At 44.1% G+C, this 18,392-nt stretch overlaps 1 protein-coding gene across 6 annotated transcripts in view; it reads left to right on the top strand.

Annotated features, from left to right (window-relative positions):
• The window catches only part of LOC108703212 (ras-related protein Rab-26), a 174,344-nt gene that overhangs the window by 21,488 nt on the left and 134,464 nt on the right, over nt 1-18,392 (top strand). For all 6 annotated transcript variants that reach the window (XM_041578460.1, XM_018239289.2, XM_041578456.1 and 3 more), the window contains one exon: nt 17,688-17,798. In XM_041578460.1, the coding sequence (XP_041434394.1) occupies nt 17,688-17,798 (111 nt within the window). The remainder of the gene's footprint in view (nt 1-17,687; nt 17,799-18,392) is intronic.

Raw genomic sequence — 18,392 nt, 5'->3', positions numbered from 1 at the left:
TGCCATAAATTATTGGCTTTGCCCTGCTTAAAGGACAAAAAATTAAACTAAAGAAGTAGCTAGAAATGTTGTAAATTATGTTTTGGGCTTCTGTACCAGCCCAAGGCAACCACAGCCCTTTAGCAGTAAAGATCTGTGTCTCCAAAGATGCCCCAGTAGCTCCCCATCTTCTTTTCTGCTGATTCACTGCACATGCTCTGTGATGCTGTCACTTACTGAGCTTAGGGACCCACTCACAATATACAGTACACATAGAATAGAAATGTCACAATATAAGGCTGATTAGTAATTAATACAGATAATTACTACATGGCAGCACAGAAACCAGTGCAATTAGCATCAGAATTTAATAATCAGCAAACCTGTAGCATCAGCTTATATTACAGCCAGGGAAGCTCATTTTCTGCTGGATAATTAGTGACGAGCCCTAAGCTTAGCTTCTCAACAGCTGCTCAGAGCCCACTGAGCATGTGAGTGTCACAGACACTTTCCAAGATGGTGACCCCCTGTGACAAGTTTGAAGTCCTGGATCATTGCTGCTATTGACAAGCTGAAACTTTAGCCTCGTGCAATATGTTCAGTATATAAAATATGGCATTTCTAGCCCTATTCATTTTTAGGGTTTAGTTCTCCTTTAAGAGACCAGAATATGTTATTGTTACAGAGAAAAAGAAAACCATTATTTAAAATTTGGATTATTTGGATAAAATGGAGTCTATGGGAGACGACCATTCTGTAATTCGGAAGCTTTCTGGATATCGGTTTTCCAGATAACGGATCCCATACCTGTATAAGGCTTCAGTGTGTAATGATATATATATATATATATATATATATATATATATATATATATATATATATATATATATATATATGTATTTAATATGCTTGATTGTGTGGTTTTACAGTGTAGCTAGGTTTTCCTACAAAACCATCTTGTTCTTATTTTCCTTTCAGTAGCCGGTGAATTGTGAACATCGTAACACAGTCTGTAAACGACCATTTACCTTTTATAACCTCCCTTTATTGTCTCAGCTTTCAGCCAGAATGTGCTTTTAGCACTGAACATACATATATCTATATCCAATCTCAGCTGCTCGTAACTGGGATATGCCTGAGCGTTAATTTACGGGCCAAGAGGGAATTTGTAGAGCGTGACCAATAATGAGGGTTAAATTGCTGTACCATTTTAATCTTGCATGACCTGCTAGGGGCCAAAGGCTTTTTGGTGTCCTTAAAGGGGTTGTAAACCCAACCGACACGCCCGTCCTACGCCCCCTACTTTTGTATAGAAGTTGCCGAAAAAACGTAATTATAGGTGGAAGAAAATTCACCAACGAGACTTCTACTGATCAAAAACTTTTTCAACTTTTTCAAGCACAATTTCAAGCATCTTGCTCTTATCTGACATGTAGATATAATTATATTATTATTTTTCTTCATTACATTACACTGGAATAAAACATGGGGATAAAGGACAGACTTGTTCAGTGCTGGGAAACTGGGCTTTAGGTTAAGGGCACACAGGGAGATTAGTTGCCCCCAGCGACACTAATCACCTCTTCTTCTGGGCGACAATCTCCCTGATCTGCCTTCCCGCCGTCTATAATGAAAAATCGCCAGCGGTATGGTACGCGCAGCACTTTATTTCCCAAAGTTGCCCGAAATTGCCTTACGAGGAAACTTTGGGTGACTTCGGAGAATAAAGTGCTGCGAGTACCATCCCGCTGGCGACTTCTCATTATAGCCGGCGAGAAGGTAGGGGAAGGCAGATCGGGGAGATTGTCGCCCAGAAGAAGAGGCGATTAGTAGCCGAGCGACTAAATCTCCCCGAATCTCCCCGTGTGCCCTTACCCTTAAGCTTCCAACTCCAGTTGGAGGAACAAAGAACATGGAGCCAGATTGATACAGATCAGCCGGGATTCTCATTGGAGGACTTTTTGCATTTTGAAGCAGTCAATATATTGAGCAATATCGGTTTAAGACTTCCGCTCTTATGTTGCTGGACTACAGCTCCCAGCATGCCTCAACCTTTATAATATGTTACATTATTTTGGGATTTGTAGTCCAGCAAAAACTGTGTAAAGTTTGCTTGAGCAGTGCAACAGGGTTTACTACCTAATTAACTTAAAGGGGCACCAGTGAGTCCCTTATTGTGGAGCAAGTTTGCCGCGGTTTAGGCTAATTGGGTTTAGTTTTCCTTTTAGAAGTGGGATATTTTTTAAACATGTGCCCTTTGTAGAAGTGGTTCTTTTTTTGCTGCTGGGCCTTCCTTCCTGTTCCAGTGAAAGGTGCTCACCATCGGCAATGAGTAATAACCATTTTCTTCTCTTGTAGCTTGATAAAGAAAGCCCCCCCTTCCCTGCCGGTCACACTCGCTGAAAGAATTACTTGTGGTTTCTTTACCGCTCAATTAAAATCCCAATGCTGGAGGGAATTCACAAAAAACACTCAATTGGTGTTGGGTTGAGTCTGTTCCGCACATCATTGATGTAATCAAATGTGTTCTAATCCTTGCCGCAATAGCTTTAACTCTAGTGACCCATGGGTTTTCGGGTACTTTGTCAGTATTTGCTCTGTACTTCTATGGTGCTGCCAATTATATGCAGCTTTTTCTAGGACAGCAGGTTAAGGTGATGAACATTTTGTTCTGTATTATTGCCCTGCCCCCAGTCAAGATGCATCAACATGGATACAGACAGCAAAACTTCCAAAGAGCTATGTAATTAAAGTAAATGTTAACTCAACTTTTAGGGGTTTGATTTGATTCAGCCATCACTACGTATTTGGCCTAAAACTAACAGAACAGAATCTGGGAATGGTGGATCTCTGTTGGGGATACAGAAGCTGATTAGTCTGAATGTCAATAAAATGAGAGTTAAAATGACCAGTATAGGTCCAAATCTGGACTTCTGACCATCTAGATGAGACAGACGAGAGCCTAAATTTATGTAACCTTTGATAATTAGATAATGATCAGCTAATGAGATATAGCAACATGTGGGATCCACTTGATTCTGGGCAGTTTCATACATTACATGTAAGTTTTGGTAGGGATTGGGAGAAGCTGAGGCTAGGGAAGAAGTACAGCTGTACAGAATAATGGAGTGGATATTATAGAGAAGTTCTGAAACTAGACTGTCCAAATGGCCTTGAAATTGATTGAGCTGGTCATAAAAAGACCAAATGTAAGCTGCCAACTTGGCCCCTTAAGATGGCAACTTTTTGTGCGTATAGGGGCCTTCTTGTCCAAGTTGATATCTGGTCTAAAAACATCCTGATATCTGTTGGGCATGCAGAAAATCCATTAGAGCTTTGGCAACATCTCCCCCAATGAGTTTCCAGTGGTCTGCAGTCTGCTCCAGCTGGGGGCCGACAATTGAATCAACCCAGTTTGGCCTGGTGGCCAAAATCTGCTTGAATGGAAACAAGTGGTCTCAAGTTGTATAGCCAGCTTTGGTTTTAATAAGGTACTGTTTAGGCAAGAGGGTTTAGTTACCTCAATTTCAGTCTATCCATATCTGGTCAGTATAATCTCCCTGTAAAAGCCATTGTCGATACCATAATATAAACACAAAGATTGAAAATAAAAGGGTTTACAAAAAATAAAATAACACTAAGGGGCCCATCCACTAAGTTCGAGTGAAGGAATAGAGGAAAAATAGTTTGATTTTCGAATGTTTCTTTTGGCTACTTCGACCATCGAATTGGCTACTTCGACCATCGAATTGGCTACTTCGACCTTCGACTACGACCTTCGACTTCGAATCGAACGATTCGAACTAAAAATCGTTCGACTATTCGACCATTCGATAATCTAAGGACTGTCTCTTTAAAAAACCCCCTAGTTCGCCACCTAAAACCTACCGAGGCCAATGTTAGCCTATGGGGAAGGTCCCCATAGGCTTTCCAAGTTTTTTCTGATCGAAGGATAATCCCTCGATCGATGGATTAAAATCCTTCGAATCGTTCGGTTCGAAGGATTTAATCGTTCGATCGAACGATTATTCCTTGATCGTTCGATCGAACAAATTGCGCAAAATCCTATGACTTCGATATTCGAAGTCGAAGGATTTTAATTCGCCAGTCGAATATCGAGGGTTAATTAACCCTCGATATTCGACCCTTGATACATCTACCCCTAATTGTAACACTAATTCCCAGTTTGTCCATCAGTTTATGTTGGGTGCATTTTATGCCAATACAGACACCTATATCAGAACCCGAAAGAAGTGGAGTATGAGACTGCCAGCTGTGCTCTGTAAAGGTGGCCATAGACGTAACAATTTTCCTGGAAAAGATGCTTCCAAGAAAGATTGTTTGTTTCAACACACACGTGTAGAGCTGAATTGTCAGATTTACAAGTAGAATCATTCCTGTATATCTGAAGATTCAGCACTAACAGCAGTCGATGTTGAGATGCCATCAAAATTTTGCGATCAGCGAGCCGACTGATATCCAAGAATTCTACCGATAACGGTCGGCTTATCTTGATCAGCACCCTGCACACTGTACCTGCAGTTATGACATGTGTCACGTCTTAAAATTTGCTGTTGTTATGAACAGTGGTGCCGTATTGAATGAATGACAAGAGGCTTTGATTGATTGGGGAATGCGTCAGCTGAAAAAGTAATTGGCTGCCGCCCCTCAGGTTGTCCAGGAGAATTTAAGGAATGCGGCAACCAGAGTAGCACATCATCAGCCGACTGGCTCTCCAGGCACAACTCCATGGCTTCTTATTTGGGGATATTCTGTTGGCTTGCTGAGCAGGTCATAATGTAGGAACAGCTGGAGAGATGACAACTGTTCTGATGTCCATCCTAACCCTAACTCTTCTTCATTCAACGACTGCTTCTCTTTGTGTCGAGATATATCTTACTTCCATTATTTTTTCTGAATGTTCTAATCAACCTTGCTTGACCATTCCTAATTAACCTAACTAAGTGGATAACTGGTGGCACTTAGCAATTACAGGTTGAGGTGAGGCAGCTGTCAGAGAGCTGACTTGGTACAGGAGACCAAACTTCTACTCTCTCTCCAAGTCTCATATAGGAAGACATATCTCATTTAAAAATCATTTTTATAATATCATTGTGCTTCCCTTACTGGATCAAACTCTTATAATGATGTTAACTTATGCCCCAATGCAGGGACTCTGAACCTATGGAGTTGAAACTCACAAAAATGTTTCCTGAGCTGTTGAGGACTGGCGTCTTTACAACCTTTTACCATAATGAAATTTAGTAATATAGGGTTCACTCCAATCAGCCTGATTTGGGCTTCCACCTGGGAGGGAGACCAAATCGGTTAAATATTCACTCATTTGGTGACCTTGCCAAACATGGATCTTTGCCTGTACATCTAGCTTATGTACTAACTATTACATAATGTATCTGTTTTCATCTAGGTACCATTCAGTTTTTGGGGGTGCAACAAGAAAAACGCCTTTTCTGTCCTACCCTGAGTTTGTGGGCCACATGTAACATACCCTTTCTGTCCCAGCCTAAAACGGTCTCTCAGTTGATAGTAGTGTGCACAGGGCTTTATTTCGGTCAGTCCCCTGAGGCCTCGATTGGTGCATAAGCAGAAGGACCTGCTTTACTGCCCATGTGCTGATCAAGAAGGTTCTGGTAGCACCCATCCCACTATTGGGCCCAGCTACTTTTTTAATTAACATATAGGCTGCTCCCTAATGGGACCTTGAGTTCCTATTTGGTAAAAACAGCCTTTATTGTGCACTTATATTATTGCATTGTAATCAATCGTAGCTTGGCCTTGGCTTGTGTCTATATTACTGGGATTGATCCTCTATTCCCTTTATAAACATTGTTGCCCTCTCTATATTTTCACCTTTCTCTATTTTTCTCTAATCCTTGGTGCAGGAGACAACAATATTATTACCTACAGAAGCCAGTGCCTGTTTTTATTCAGGAACAAATATCTAACTGAAAAAGCTGTTTTTCTTGATGTTATCCATGTTTACCATAGTGCAATTTCCTCTTTCTGCAGAAAATGGTCATTAAGATTAGATGCATAATTGTTTCCTAAACAAATCTTGACTTGCTGAATTCTCAGACTTAATGCAGGTCCCATAAGAAACCTTACTGTAATACACTGGCTTGTTGGGGCAACACTGAACCCTGCACAAAGGGAATATAGTGTAAATTACAAATAAATATGGGCAGTTTACTGGTAATAATTATCTGGTCCTTCGGTCCCCATGCAACTGTACAGTTAATTAGTCTCTGTCATGGAATAGCTGACTTCATTAGATAAAGGGATTTGCCTAGGATACCAAGGGCAGAATCTTATTACACAGAAGGTTATTTTTTTTGGCATGTGAGAAGATTTGCATAGGATAATGAATTATTGAAGCATTAAAATATTTTAAAGATCCTTATCATGGACGGTAAGGGAGAAACAAATCATGGAGAGGAGATCTGTCTTTGTGATGCTTTGTACTGGCAGATGTGTGTGTGGGGGGGGCTCACAAGCTGCTTTGGGTTTTTTGGCAGATCCACAGGACTTAGGGTCAGGGCACACACTCAGATTCAGGGAGATTAGTCGCCCGGTGACAAATCTCTTCTTTGGGGCGACTTATCTCCCCGAACTGTCTCCCGCCGGTGATTTACATTCTAGCCAGCGGGAGGCAGTTCGGGGAGATTAGTCGCCCTGAAGAAGAGAAGATTTGTCGCCGGGTGACCCCGAACCTGAGCGTGTGCCCTGACCCTTAATCAGGACCAGTCTGTGAAGATATGTGATGATTAGACTTGAAAGAAGGCTTCTCTGTTTGAAAGCCAAGATGAGGTGCTCTGTTTTTAGTCTAACTACTTTTGCTTGGCTTCAGACCATAATAAGGAATAGCACAAGCGGGTGGAAGTGTTAGAGCTCTGCTGGAGTTCCGAGGTACAGATGTCATGCAGCAGAAGGGCCCCATACTGAAGAAATTTCCCCAGACAAGCCAATCCACATTGCTGATTATTGATTGAGAAGGCTCAGTACTCAAGGAGTTCTTGGATAATGATTAGCTGGTCACAGGCAACTAAATTAAGAAGTGTTGATGGGGGTGTTGCAAGAACCTATATTTAGATAGAAGTCTAATTTAGTTGACCCACTGCCAGTTCCAAAACCACTTTTCGGTAGAAAACATAGAGGTGATGTGGTCAGAAGAACTAGGAATGGACAGACAGCATGGAAGGAGATCTGCACAGGTATCAATGGACCACAATCCCCAGCCAACCATTTTTAATGAGAATGAAACCCATTTATATCAGTTAGGCCTCCTGCAGAGGCCTCCCTCTTCCCCCAGGAGCCACACCACACAGAACCACCAGTACTGCCCCTTAGGGATGTAGCGAACTGTTCGCCCGCGAACTAGTTCGCGCGAACTTCGACCGTTCGCGTCCGCCGAATGTTCGCGAACGTTTGGGAACGTTCGCAGTTTGAGTTCGCGTTCGATCGTTCGACCATTCGACCATTCGAATTCCTTCGACCGCTAAAAATCGAACGATTTCCATTCGTTCGAACGATTGTAAGCATTGGATCCAATGAAAAGCATTCGATCGAATGGCTTCGATCGTTCGATTCGAATGAAAATCCTTCGATCGAACGATTAAAATCCTTCGATCGTTCGAATCGAACGATTTTAGCGGTGTTCGAAGTTCGCGAACTGTTCGCGAACGTTCGCATTTTTTGCCGGTGTTCGCGAACACCAAATCGGCAGTTCGCTACATCCCTACTGCCCCTGCCTCTTAATGAAATTCAGTTCTACACTGGAGTCGATGCTGGATTGGAGAGCAGAATCCTCTGCCATGATTGCCCTCACCACTAGAAAGTAAATCAGCCTGCACCCTACCTGTACCCAAATGACTACAGTATTACCCCTAAATCATATCCTAGGGAAAATATTACCTTTTTATCTTGAATCAAATGAGAGCATTCATTACTTTCATTCTATACAGGGATGTAACTACAGAGGAAGCAGACCCTGCGGCTGCAGGAGGTATAGGGGCACCATGAGACCCTAATTCATACACAATTTCAATAATTATTGCTAAAACAACTTCTAGACATGTTGGGGCCTGAAAAATAATTTGCTGTAGGGCCTGGTAACATAGATTCTATTTTTAATTCTATACTAGCTCTTGGGTCCCCATGGGTGATTTAATCAGGGTCCTATTTAAAAAAAGGTTCAGAAACCCTAATTTACAAGATATTTATTGCTGTTATGTATAATAGACATATTTTCAGTGATACAGAGAATCGCAGATTAATCTCGCCTGCTCTGTTTATCTGCTTATGTTTCAAGTCCGGTCCCAATAATAAGACAGAAAAAATCTAAAATTGTTACGGTTCAGCCTTAAATGAAGGAGTGTTATTTACACTTATATGAAATGATCTACTGTATGTGTCAGACATAATAATTTCCATTTTGCTGAGGCAGATCCCAAAGGAACGTATCATTATTTCACACCCACTGAAGGATTCATTTGCATATGGTTGAAGTCTCACCACGAGCGCTGCCATGAAATTAACTTGCCAACATCCCATTACTTTGAAATGGCAGGTCTGGGAGTTGTAGCCCAACAAGAGAACTATATAACCTGGAAATCACACATAATTGTCTTAAGGAAACCATTGCTAATGGGGAAATTATGCAGGATTGATATGTAGAGGTCGATGTTCCATTCCTACATAGATAATTCCTTCTCTGCATTTGTACGTATAGTGCTTAGATCTTGTGTTCAGTTCTGACCACGGCACCATCTGCCCGGAGTTTCCATATTCTACCTTTGTTTCCATTGGAAAACCGCCAACAGTCAAAAACAAAATGTTGCGAACTTACAAACATCTGCTAGATTGTACAAGTGCAGTTGCCAGTAGCAACCAGTCAACATTTACTTTTAAACATCTAGTACAGTGGTCAGATTTATTCATGCAAGCCCCCGTAGTTGAGATCATTTGGCCAGGGCTTCCCTTGTATCATACATCCATTTATAGTCCTAAGAAACATATCGAGGAAAGCACATGTATTCACCCGAAATCCTGCTCTATTTGTTGTTCAATATGGGCTTCTGGGAGCATGAAGGATAAAAAGAGGCATTTTACCCATATATACCCCTTAATGTTCTTTACGCTGGGTCCACCATTCAAGAGTCTGAGCCCAACTAACAGGACTAGTCTCACAGTTTTGAAACCATTAGTCTAGAAATTATGAGAATTAATGCAAAGACCGGATTGGCTGCTTTTGCCTTTGCTGAGATTTTCTACATTGATCTTACTTGTGGGATGCCATAGACACTAGCCCAGGTTCTGAAGTAGCCTTTTTAATCACTGGGGGTGTTTAACAAATTGGCACCCAACTGCTATTAACCTTTTCCATTTCCTTTAAAGGGCATGTAAAGGCAAAACAATAAAATACCCCTTTTACTTTCTTTAATGAGAAAGAAACCTATCTCCAATATACTTTAATTAAAAAATGTGTTTATAAGAAACCTGACTGTATGCAGTGAAATTCTCCCTTCATTTACTGCTGTGGATAGGAATTGTCAGATGGTCCCTAACTGCTCTGTAGGGATGTCGCGGACTGTTCGCCCGAGAACTAATTCGCGCGAACATCGGCCGTTCGCGTCCGCCGAATGTTCGCGAACGTCGCGCGATGTTCGCCAATTTGGGTTCGCCATAGCTGGCGCTTATTTTTGACCTCTCACCCCAGACCAGCAGATACATGGCAGCCAATCAGGAAGCTCTCCCTCCTGGACCACCCCCACACCCCCTGGACCACTCCCCTTCCATATATAAACTGAAGCCCTGCAGCGTTTTTTCATTCTGCCTGTGTGTGCTTGGAAGAGCTAGTGTAGGGAGAGAGCTGTTAGTGATTTGAGGGACAGTTGATAGTAACTTTGCTGGCTAGTAATCTACTTGATACTGCTCTGTATTGTAGGGACAGAACTCTGCAGGGATTTGAGGGACATTTTAGGTTAGGTAGCTTTGCTGACTAGTAATCTACCTTCTACTGCAGTGCTCTGTGTGTAGCTGCTGTGGGCAGCTGTCCTGCTGCTGATCTCTCATCTGCTGACTGCTGCCTGTAACCCAATAGTCCTTGTAAGGACTGCTTTTATTTTCTTTTTTGTTTTTTTACTTTGCTAGTTGCTACTATAAGAGCCCAGTGCTATTAGTCTAGCTGTGTTGGGGTGGGGAGTGGGACTGGTGTGCTGCTCCTAGTAGTTCAGCACCAACCAGAGTAATTTTTTTTTTTTAATATATATATATATTTTTTATTTTACTTATCTCACTGTTCTTTAACGTGTCCAGTGCTGTTTGCTGTTCTTCATAGTAGTGCACCAATAGTAGTGCACTTGCAGGCATTATTTGCCCAGTGTGTTCTTCAAACAACGACCATCTAGCTGTGTGAGCTTGTTCACATTCTGTCTAAATATCAATAATAATACCGTCTCCAGAAACACCACCTGAGTGACGTTTTTCAAGCAGCAATAATATATTCCGTATCCACTGCTGTAGTGTATACGTTGACCTTGCAGGCATTGTTTGCCCAGTGTGTTCTTCATTTTTCAAACAACGGGCACCTAGCTGTGTGAGCTTGTTCACATTCTGTCTAAATATCAATAATAATACCGTCTCCAGAAACACCACCTGAGTGACGTTTTTCAAGCAGCAATAATATATTCCGTATCCACTGCTGTAGTGTATACGTTGACCTTGCAGGCAATGTTTCAATTTGTTTGCCCAGTGTGTTCTTCATTTTCAAACAATGGCCACCTAGCTGTGTGAGCTTGTTCACATTCTGTCTAAATATCAATAATAATACCGTCTCCAGAAACACCACCTGAGTGACGTTTTTCAAGCAGCAATAATATATTCCGTATCCACTGCTGTAGTGTATACGTTGACCTTGCAGGCAATGTTTCAATTTGTTTGCCCAGTGTGTTCTTCATTTTCAAACAACGGCCACCTAGCTGTGTGAGCTTGTTCACATTCTGTCTAAATATCAATAATAATACCGTCTCCAGAAACACCACCAGAGTGACGTTTTTCAAGCAGCAATAATATATTCCGTATCCACTGCTGTAGTGTATATGTTGACCTTGCAGGCATTGTTTGCCCAGTGTGTTCTTCATTTTCAAACAACGGCGACCTAGCTGTGTGAGCTTGTTCACATTCTGTCTAAATATCAATAATAATACCGTCTCCAGAAACACCACCTGAGTGACGTTTTTCAAGCAGCAATAATATATTCTGTATCCACTGCTGTAGTGTATACGTTGACCTTGCAGGCATTGTTTGCCCAGTGTGTTCTTCATTTTTCACAACGGGCACCTAGCTGTGTGAGCTTGTTCACATTCTGTCTAAATATCAATAATAATACCGTCTCCAGAAACACCACCTGAGTTGTTGTTGTTGTTGTTGTTTTAAAAAAAATGCCAGGCAAAGGCAGGCCGCCACGCAGAGGCACTAGGGGCCGTGCTGCTATGCTATCCTGTGGCCCTAGGAAATTGCCCAGTTTTACAAAGGCAATTACCCTGAACTCCCAAAATGCTGAAGAGGTAGTTGACTGGCTTACACAGCACACCCCATCCTCTACCGTTTCTAACTTTGCCACAACATCCTCATCCTCCTCTGCTATGGGCACCCCACGTAACACTTCCTCCACCACCGGCGCCCCTTCTTCACTGGAGTCAGAGGAGTTATTTACACATGAGTTTTTTGAACTGAGTGATGCGCAACCATTATTGGCAGAAGTAGATGAAGGAGATGAGGACGTTACACCAGATATAATTCTGGCAGAGAACACAACAGAGATGGACATAATGAGTGATGAGGAGGTCCCCGCTGCTGCTTCCTTCTGTGAGCTGTTAGAAGAAATTGATGCATCTGAGGAGAATGATGATGAGGAGATTGATGTTTTGTGGGTGCCCAGTAGAAGAGAGCAAGAGGAGGATAGTTCAGATGGAGAGACGGAGAGTCAGAGAGGCAGGAGGAGAATAAGACTTAGAAGAAGCAGGGAGGACAGCTCGCAGGGAACAGTAGGGCAACAACATGTATCGCCACCTGTGGTCAGCCGGCCAACGCACCCGCCATTGCCGCCAACTTCTACTGTTACCGCCAGATTGCCAGCTTCAAATAGGTCAGCAGTGTGGGATTTTTTTAATGTGTGTGCCTCTGACAAAAGCATTGTAATTTGCAATGAGTGCAGTCAGAAACTGAGTCTTGGGAAGCCCAACACCCACATAGGTACAACTTCTATGCGAAGTCACATGAACGGCAAGCACAAAGCACTATGGGAGCAACACCTCAAAGGCAGCAGACAAACTAAAAGCCACCCTCCTTCTGGTCCAGCATCTTACTGCTCTACCTCTGCTGTCCTTGACCCGTCTGAACCACCCTCCACTCCGCCTTCCACCTTGACCACCAGTTCCCAGTCATCTGCCCCCAGCCAAGTTTCTGTGAGGGCCATGTTTGAGCGTAAGAAGCTAATGTCTGCGAGTCACCCCCTTGCCCGGCGTCTGACAGCTGGCTTGTCTGCACTCTTAGCCCGCCAGCTTTTACCATACCAGCTGGTGGACTCTGAGGCCTTCCGCAAATTTGTAGCAATTGGGACACCGCAGTGGAAGGTACCCAGCCGCAATTTTTTCTCCAAGAAGGGAATACCACACCTGTACCACCATGTGCAGAGCCAAGTCACCACATCTCTGTCACTTAGTGTTGGGGCAAAGGTCCATATGACTACTGACGCATGGTCAGGGCAGGTATGTCACCTACACTGCCCACTGGGTGAACTTGCTTATGGCTGGGAAGCAGGGAATGCGTGGCTCAACAACAACAGTGGAGTTGGTGTCACCGCCACGGATTGCACGCGGTTCTGCGACCACCTCTACTCCTCCTTCGCTCTCTACCTCGTCTTCTTCCTCTGCTTCCTCCTCCTCTGCTGCTGGGTCCTCCTCCTCCACACCTGTGCACCCCCAGCTCCCCCTAGGCTATTCGACGTGCCAGGTACGCCGTTGTCATGCTGTCTTGGGGATGACGTGCCTGGAAAGCAGAAACCATACCGGATCTGTACTCCTGTCATCTCTGCAGTCACAGGCCGATCGGTGGCTGACCCCACACCAACTGAAGATCGGAAAAGTGGTGTGTGACAACGGAAGCAATCTGTTGGCAGCACTGAGACTGGGCAATTTAACACATGTGCCCTGCATGGCACATGTTCTGAATTTAATAGTCCAACGTTTTATCTCTAAGTACCCAGGATTCCAGGACATTCTCAGGCAGTCCAGGAAGGTGTCGGCCCATTTCAGACGTTCCTACACAGCCATGGCACGCCTTGCTGACATTCAGCAGCGGTACAACATGCCAGTCAGGCGTTTAATTTGCGACAGCCAGACTCGCTGGAATTCAACGCTCCTCATGTTTGAACGTCTGCTGCAACAACAAAGAGCCGTCAATGAATACCTGTTTGAACTGGGTGGTAGGACTGGATCTGCAGAGCTGGGGATTTTTTCCCCCGTTACTGGGTGCTTATGCGCGATGCCTGCAGGCTCATGCGCCCTTTTGAAGAGGTTACAAACATGGTCAGTCGCACCGAAGGCACCATCAGCGACCTAATACCCTTTGCTTTCTTCCTGGAGCGTGCCGTGCGACGAGTGACAGATGAGGCTGTAGACCAGCGTGACGAGGAGCAGGAAGCGCACGATTTCTGGTCGGAATCACCAGAACGAGCCCAGGCACCTGCTGCAACGCAGGGAGAGGTGCCAGAAGTGGAGTCAGAGGAGGAAGGTGGCTTTGTGGAGGAGGAGGACCAACAGGAGCAGGCTTCCCAGGGGGCTGGTGGTGACCTTTTGGGGACCCCTGGTCTTGTACGTGGCTGGGGGGAGGAGACCGTGGATGATGTAGTCCTTGATAACGAGGAAGCGGAGATGGATACCTCTGCATCCAACCTTGTGAGAATGGGGTCTTTCATGCTGTCATGCCTGTTGAAGGACCCCCGTATCAAGAGGCTTAAGGAGAAGGACCTGTACTGGGGTCGCAACGCTACTAGACCCTCGGTACAAGCATAAAGTGGCAGAAATGTTACCAACGTACCACAAGTCCGAAAGGATGCTGCATTTACAAACCAGCCTGCAAAACATGTTGTACAATGCTTTTAAGGGTGATGTCACTTCAGGAACTCATCAACATTCCAGGGGCAGAGGTGCCAGTAATCCTGCCACGAGCGCACCTGCAAGGACAATGCACTTTGGCCACTCTGTAACGTCAGACATGCAAATGTTTTTCAGTCCAAGGCAGCGCCAGAACCCTTTGGGATCCACCCTCAAAGAACGCCTCGACCGGCAGGTAGCGGACTACCTGGCATTAACTGCAGATATCGACACTCTGAGGAGCGATGAACCCCTGGACTACTGGGTGCGCAGGCTTGATCTGTGGCCAGAGCTGTCACAATTTGCCATGAACCTCTTGTCTTGCCCAGCCTCAAGTGTGCTCTCAGAAAGGACCTTCAGTGCAGCAGGAGGGATTGTAACTGACAAGAGAACTCGCCTAGGTCACAAAAGTGTGGATTACCTGACCTTTATTAAAATGAACGAGGCATGGATCTCGGAGGGTTACTGCACGCCGGAAGACTTGTTCTGACTCCCCATGCAGCTGTCCTTCTCTGCACGCCGCATGACTCCACACACAGCTGTCCTTTAGCGTCCTCCTCCCTCCGCCACCGTTACAAACTATGGTGCAAACCCTACTGGTTTGGTTTCATTTGAATCAAAACTTTTTGGACAGGTAAATCCTTAGTTTTTCTGGCCTCTGTGCTTCAGTGGCTGCGACAAAAAAAATGACTATTTTCAGCATTTATATGGCATATTTTTTCTGGCCTCTGTGCTTCAGTGTCTGCGACAAAAAAAATGACTATTTTTAGCATTTATATGGCATATTTTTTCTGGCCTCTGTGCTTCAGTGGCTGCGACAATAAAAATGACTATTTTCAGCATTTATATGGCATATTTTTTCTGGCCTCTGTGCTTCAGTGGCTGCGACCAAAAAAAATTCATATTTTCAGCATTCATATGGCATATTTTTTCTGGCCTCTGTGCTGCAGTGGCTGCGACAAAAAAAAGTTATATTTTTAGCATTCATATGGCATATTTTTTCTGGCCTCTGTGCTTCAGTGGCTGCGACAAAAAAAACATAATTTTTCAGGAAAGTACACATGCCTAATTTTTCAGGGTTCTGCAACAGTGGCAAAATCGCATCTTTTATGGTCACCGCAGGTGATCAATAAAGTAGACCAAAACTGGGCCCACACTGCAAAATCAGTGTTTTTTGGTTCACTTCACTGTACATTGAATTACCTCTGCCTGACCGTGCACGTGCGCACAAGCATGGTGACTGCTAAACACACCACTACAGAAATATTGCCACCAACAGGACGAACATCCTGGAGGTGACAAGCAACTAGTAATTAAAAACTATTATTTGCTCACTTGACGGTATCATTCATGAAAGCTCTGCGTTTTTTTGCGTTGCAGTAAGCGCCGCGTTTTGTCTTTGCATGTGAACAGGCTGTAACCTTTACACGACTTGATTGGCATGTAGACGCCGGACGTTTTAAAGCAGTTTATTACACAAGTTTAGAAATGTAGTGTGATTTCTGCCCTTTACAGCACAAAACGCAGCGCTGTGTCAACAATGTATTTTTCAGATACATTTTTGCCCTTGATCCCCCTCTGGCATGCCACTGTCCAGGTCGTTGCACCCTTTAAACAACTTTAAAATCATTTTTCTGGCCAGAAATGTCTTTTCTAGCTTTTAAAATTCGCCTTCCCATTGAAGTCTATGGGGTTCGCGACGTTCGCGAACCGTTCGCATTTTTGACGCAAGTTCGCGAATATGTTCGCGAACATTTTTTCCGACGTTCGCTACATCCCTACTGCTCTGCAGGGAAACAATCATACTTATGAACAGCAGGGGGAGCCCCTGCCTTACTTCCTAGCAGTGCAGAACTCAAGCAGATTTGTTTGTTTCTCTCTAGAGCAGTATTGGGTTTTATTTTTGCCTTTACATCCCCTTTACTGTTTCCAACTCCAGCTCCAGGGACAAAGATCATGGAGCCAGATTTAAACAGATAAACTGGGATTCTATTTGGAGGATTATTTTGCTGCCACCACTGGTTCTGCTGAGTTGGAGAAAGTTTGTATTAAACAATACAAAAACTATAAAATCCACATTAGATTACATGACAACTCAGGACCCAGTGCAGTCTGAATATTCTGATTATTAATCAGTCTTGTTGTATCGGCTTCTGGCAGATATTATTTGACTTGTGCTGTTTTGATCATTTATGATGATCCCTAAGCAGCCCAGACCAAACTGAGCATGTGCACAGCCTTGGTCTTGCAAAGATGTTGTAGTAAAAACATACCCTGGTGGTCTTGTGGGGGGATGGCAGGGACGCCTGCCGCCCCCTCGGCGGGGACGCCCGCCACGCCAGTCTCCAATGCAGGTGCCGGTTTCCTAGGGAGCGCCCGCGGCGCCTCTTCCTGGTTTAAAGGCGCAGGTGCACTGACGTGATTGGCGCGAAAATTCAAATGTACTTAAAGGGACATTTTTTCATTTTCACACTGCCTGTTATAGGAGTCTGTTCCTGGTGCTATTTGAGCTTTGTGCTATTCTGTTTGAACCAGTTTGATTCCAGTTGTGACCCCTGCCTGGCTATTTGACGATCCTGACTTCTGAATCCTTACCCCTTGCCTGATTACCGACTTTGATTCTGCTTAACCCTCTGATTGACTTCCTGGTTTCACCCTTGCCTGCCTGACTACGTTTATTCTCTGCCTGCCCTGACAAGGCCTGATCTGACTACTCTATTGCCGAACGCCTTGTACTACAACCTTCTGCCCAAAGACTTTGCATACCGTTGTGCCCCTTTTGACTTGGCAAAACCTTTCGCCTTGCACCACTCGTTATAAGACCTGGCGGTATCTGAGTAGCTGAAGGCTCCTCCCGAGGCCAAAGGCGGCTGCTACAGGCGAAAGCACGAGCCAAGACCAGGGTGCCTGGCATCTGTTCTGACTTTAGGGTGCCAACCGTTACAGATGTTTAAAGGAGAAGGAAAGTTGTTTCACGCTTGGGGGTGTGCAACCCTGGGTCGGTGCAGTTTTCTGCTGATAGGAGCACTAGCTTGGGGTTTCAGTTAAGTAAATACATTCATTTGGCACCCCCAAGTATGAAACGACTTTCCTTCTCCTTTAACTAGGTTACAAGCGGATAACCCCTTGCAGCCAGCTTTGAAAGCATAAATCATTTTTTTGATTAGGCTTCTGGTGCAGTAAGTTCATGTTTATACAGTATTTAGAATACAACATACACATTTCTAGCCTTATTCTATTTTAGACTTTTCTTCCCCTTTAAAGATACATAGATATCTTTTCTTGCTTAGGAAAGGGTTATATTCTGCATTGAACTGGGGTGTCCTGGGCCCCACCAGGGCTGCAACATCAAGGGCCCCCGTTACAACCTCAAAAGCCTCCCTCCTGGTTTCTGCTTCCCACTTCCTCCACCCGTTCCATGTTATTCAGCAAAGACGTATAATCCCATAGGAATGTTAATTTTCTGTATTGTGTTCAGGTCCATCATAGCAAGAAAGATCAAGTCCAAGTAATTTACTGTTATTTTCATTTTAGGTGATGTTGGTGGGAGACTCTGGAGTGGGGAAGACATGTCTCCTTGTGAGATTTAAGGATGGGGCATTTCTGGCCGGAAGCTTCATCTCCACTGTTGGAATTGACTTTCGGGTAAGGACTTTCCACATTTACCTTCATAATAGCTCATCCTCCTCTCTGTGTACAACGACGGGTAATGTAAAAGCTTGTTATGAGCATGAGAAATCACTTAGCCCTTCTCTAACCTTGATTCAGGGACAAGTTTGCGAGAAATACGAATCCAGATAGGCTGACCATATGTCTGATATTCTTGAGCAAAGTGATTCTTGTAAATGGTTGACCGCAGCTTTAAAAGGTCTAATGGATTGTTGTCCTCTAGAATGCACAACAGTCCCTCCTACTTCTCTTTAATGCAGAAGGATTTTTAATGTCCCTGGTCAGCGAAGGTTGCAAATTGGTTAACACAAGACAGGTCCATTAAGTTCTTAATGGAGAGATCTGGCCTTAGTGCGTCCATGTGTGTACCCAAGGCAAATCTAAATGGCTGATGTTGAGATGCAAAACTTGCTTGTGCCATTAAACATGTCATACTTGATTTAGGCAATTGATAAGGATGGATTCTTTCAGTTCAAATGTCTTGGGGTGGGGGCATTGGGTGGAAGCACCCCTGCTGGGGTACGCTTCAGAAGTATAAATAGGCTGACCAATATGTAATATAATATCAAC

Source organism: Xenopus laevis, chromosome 9_10S (assembly GCF_017654675.1).
Source record: "Xenopus laevis strain J_2021 chromosome 9_10S, Xenopus_laevis_v10.1, whole genome shotgun sequence".
NCBI classification, from domain to species: domain Eukaryota; kingdom Metazoa; phylum Chordata; class Amphibia; order Anura; family Pipidae; genus Xenopus; species Xenopus laevis.
This window is presented reverse-complemented; position numbering and strand designations above follow the sequence as displayed.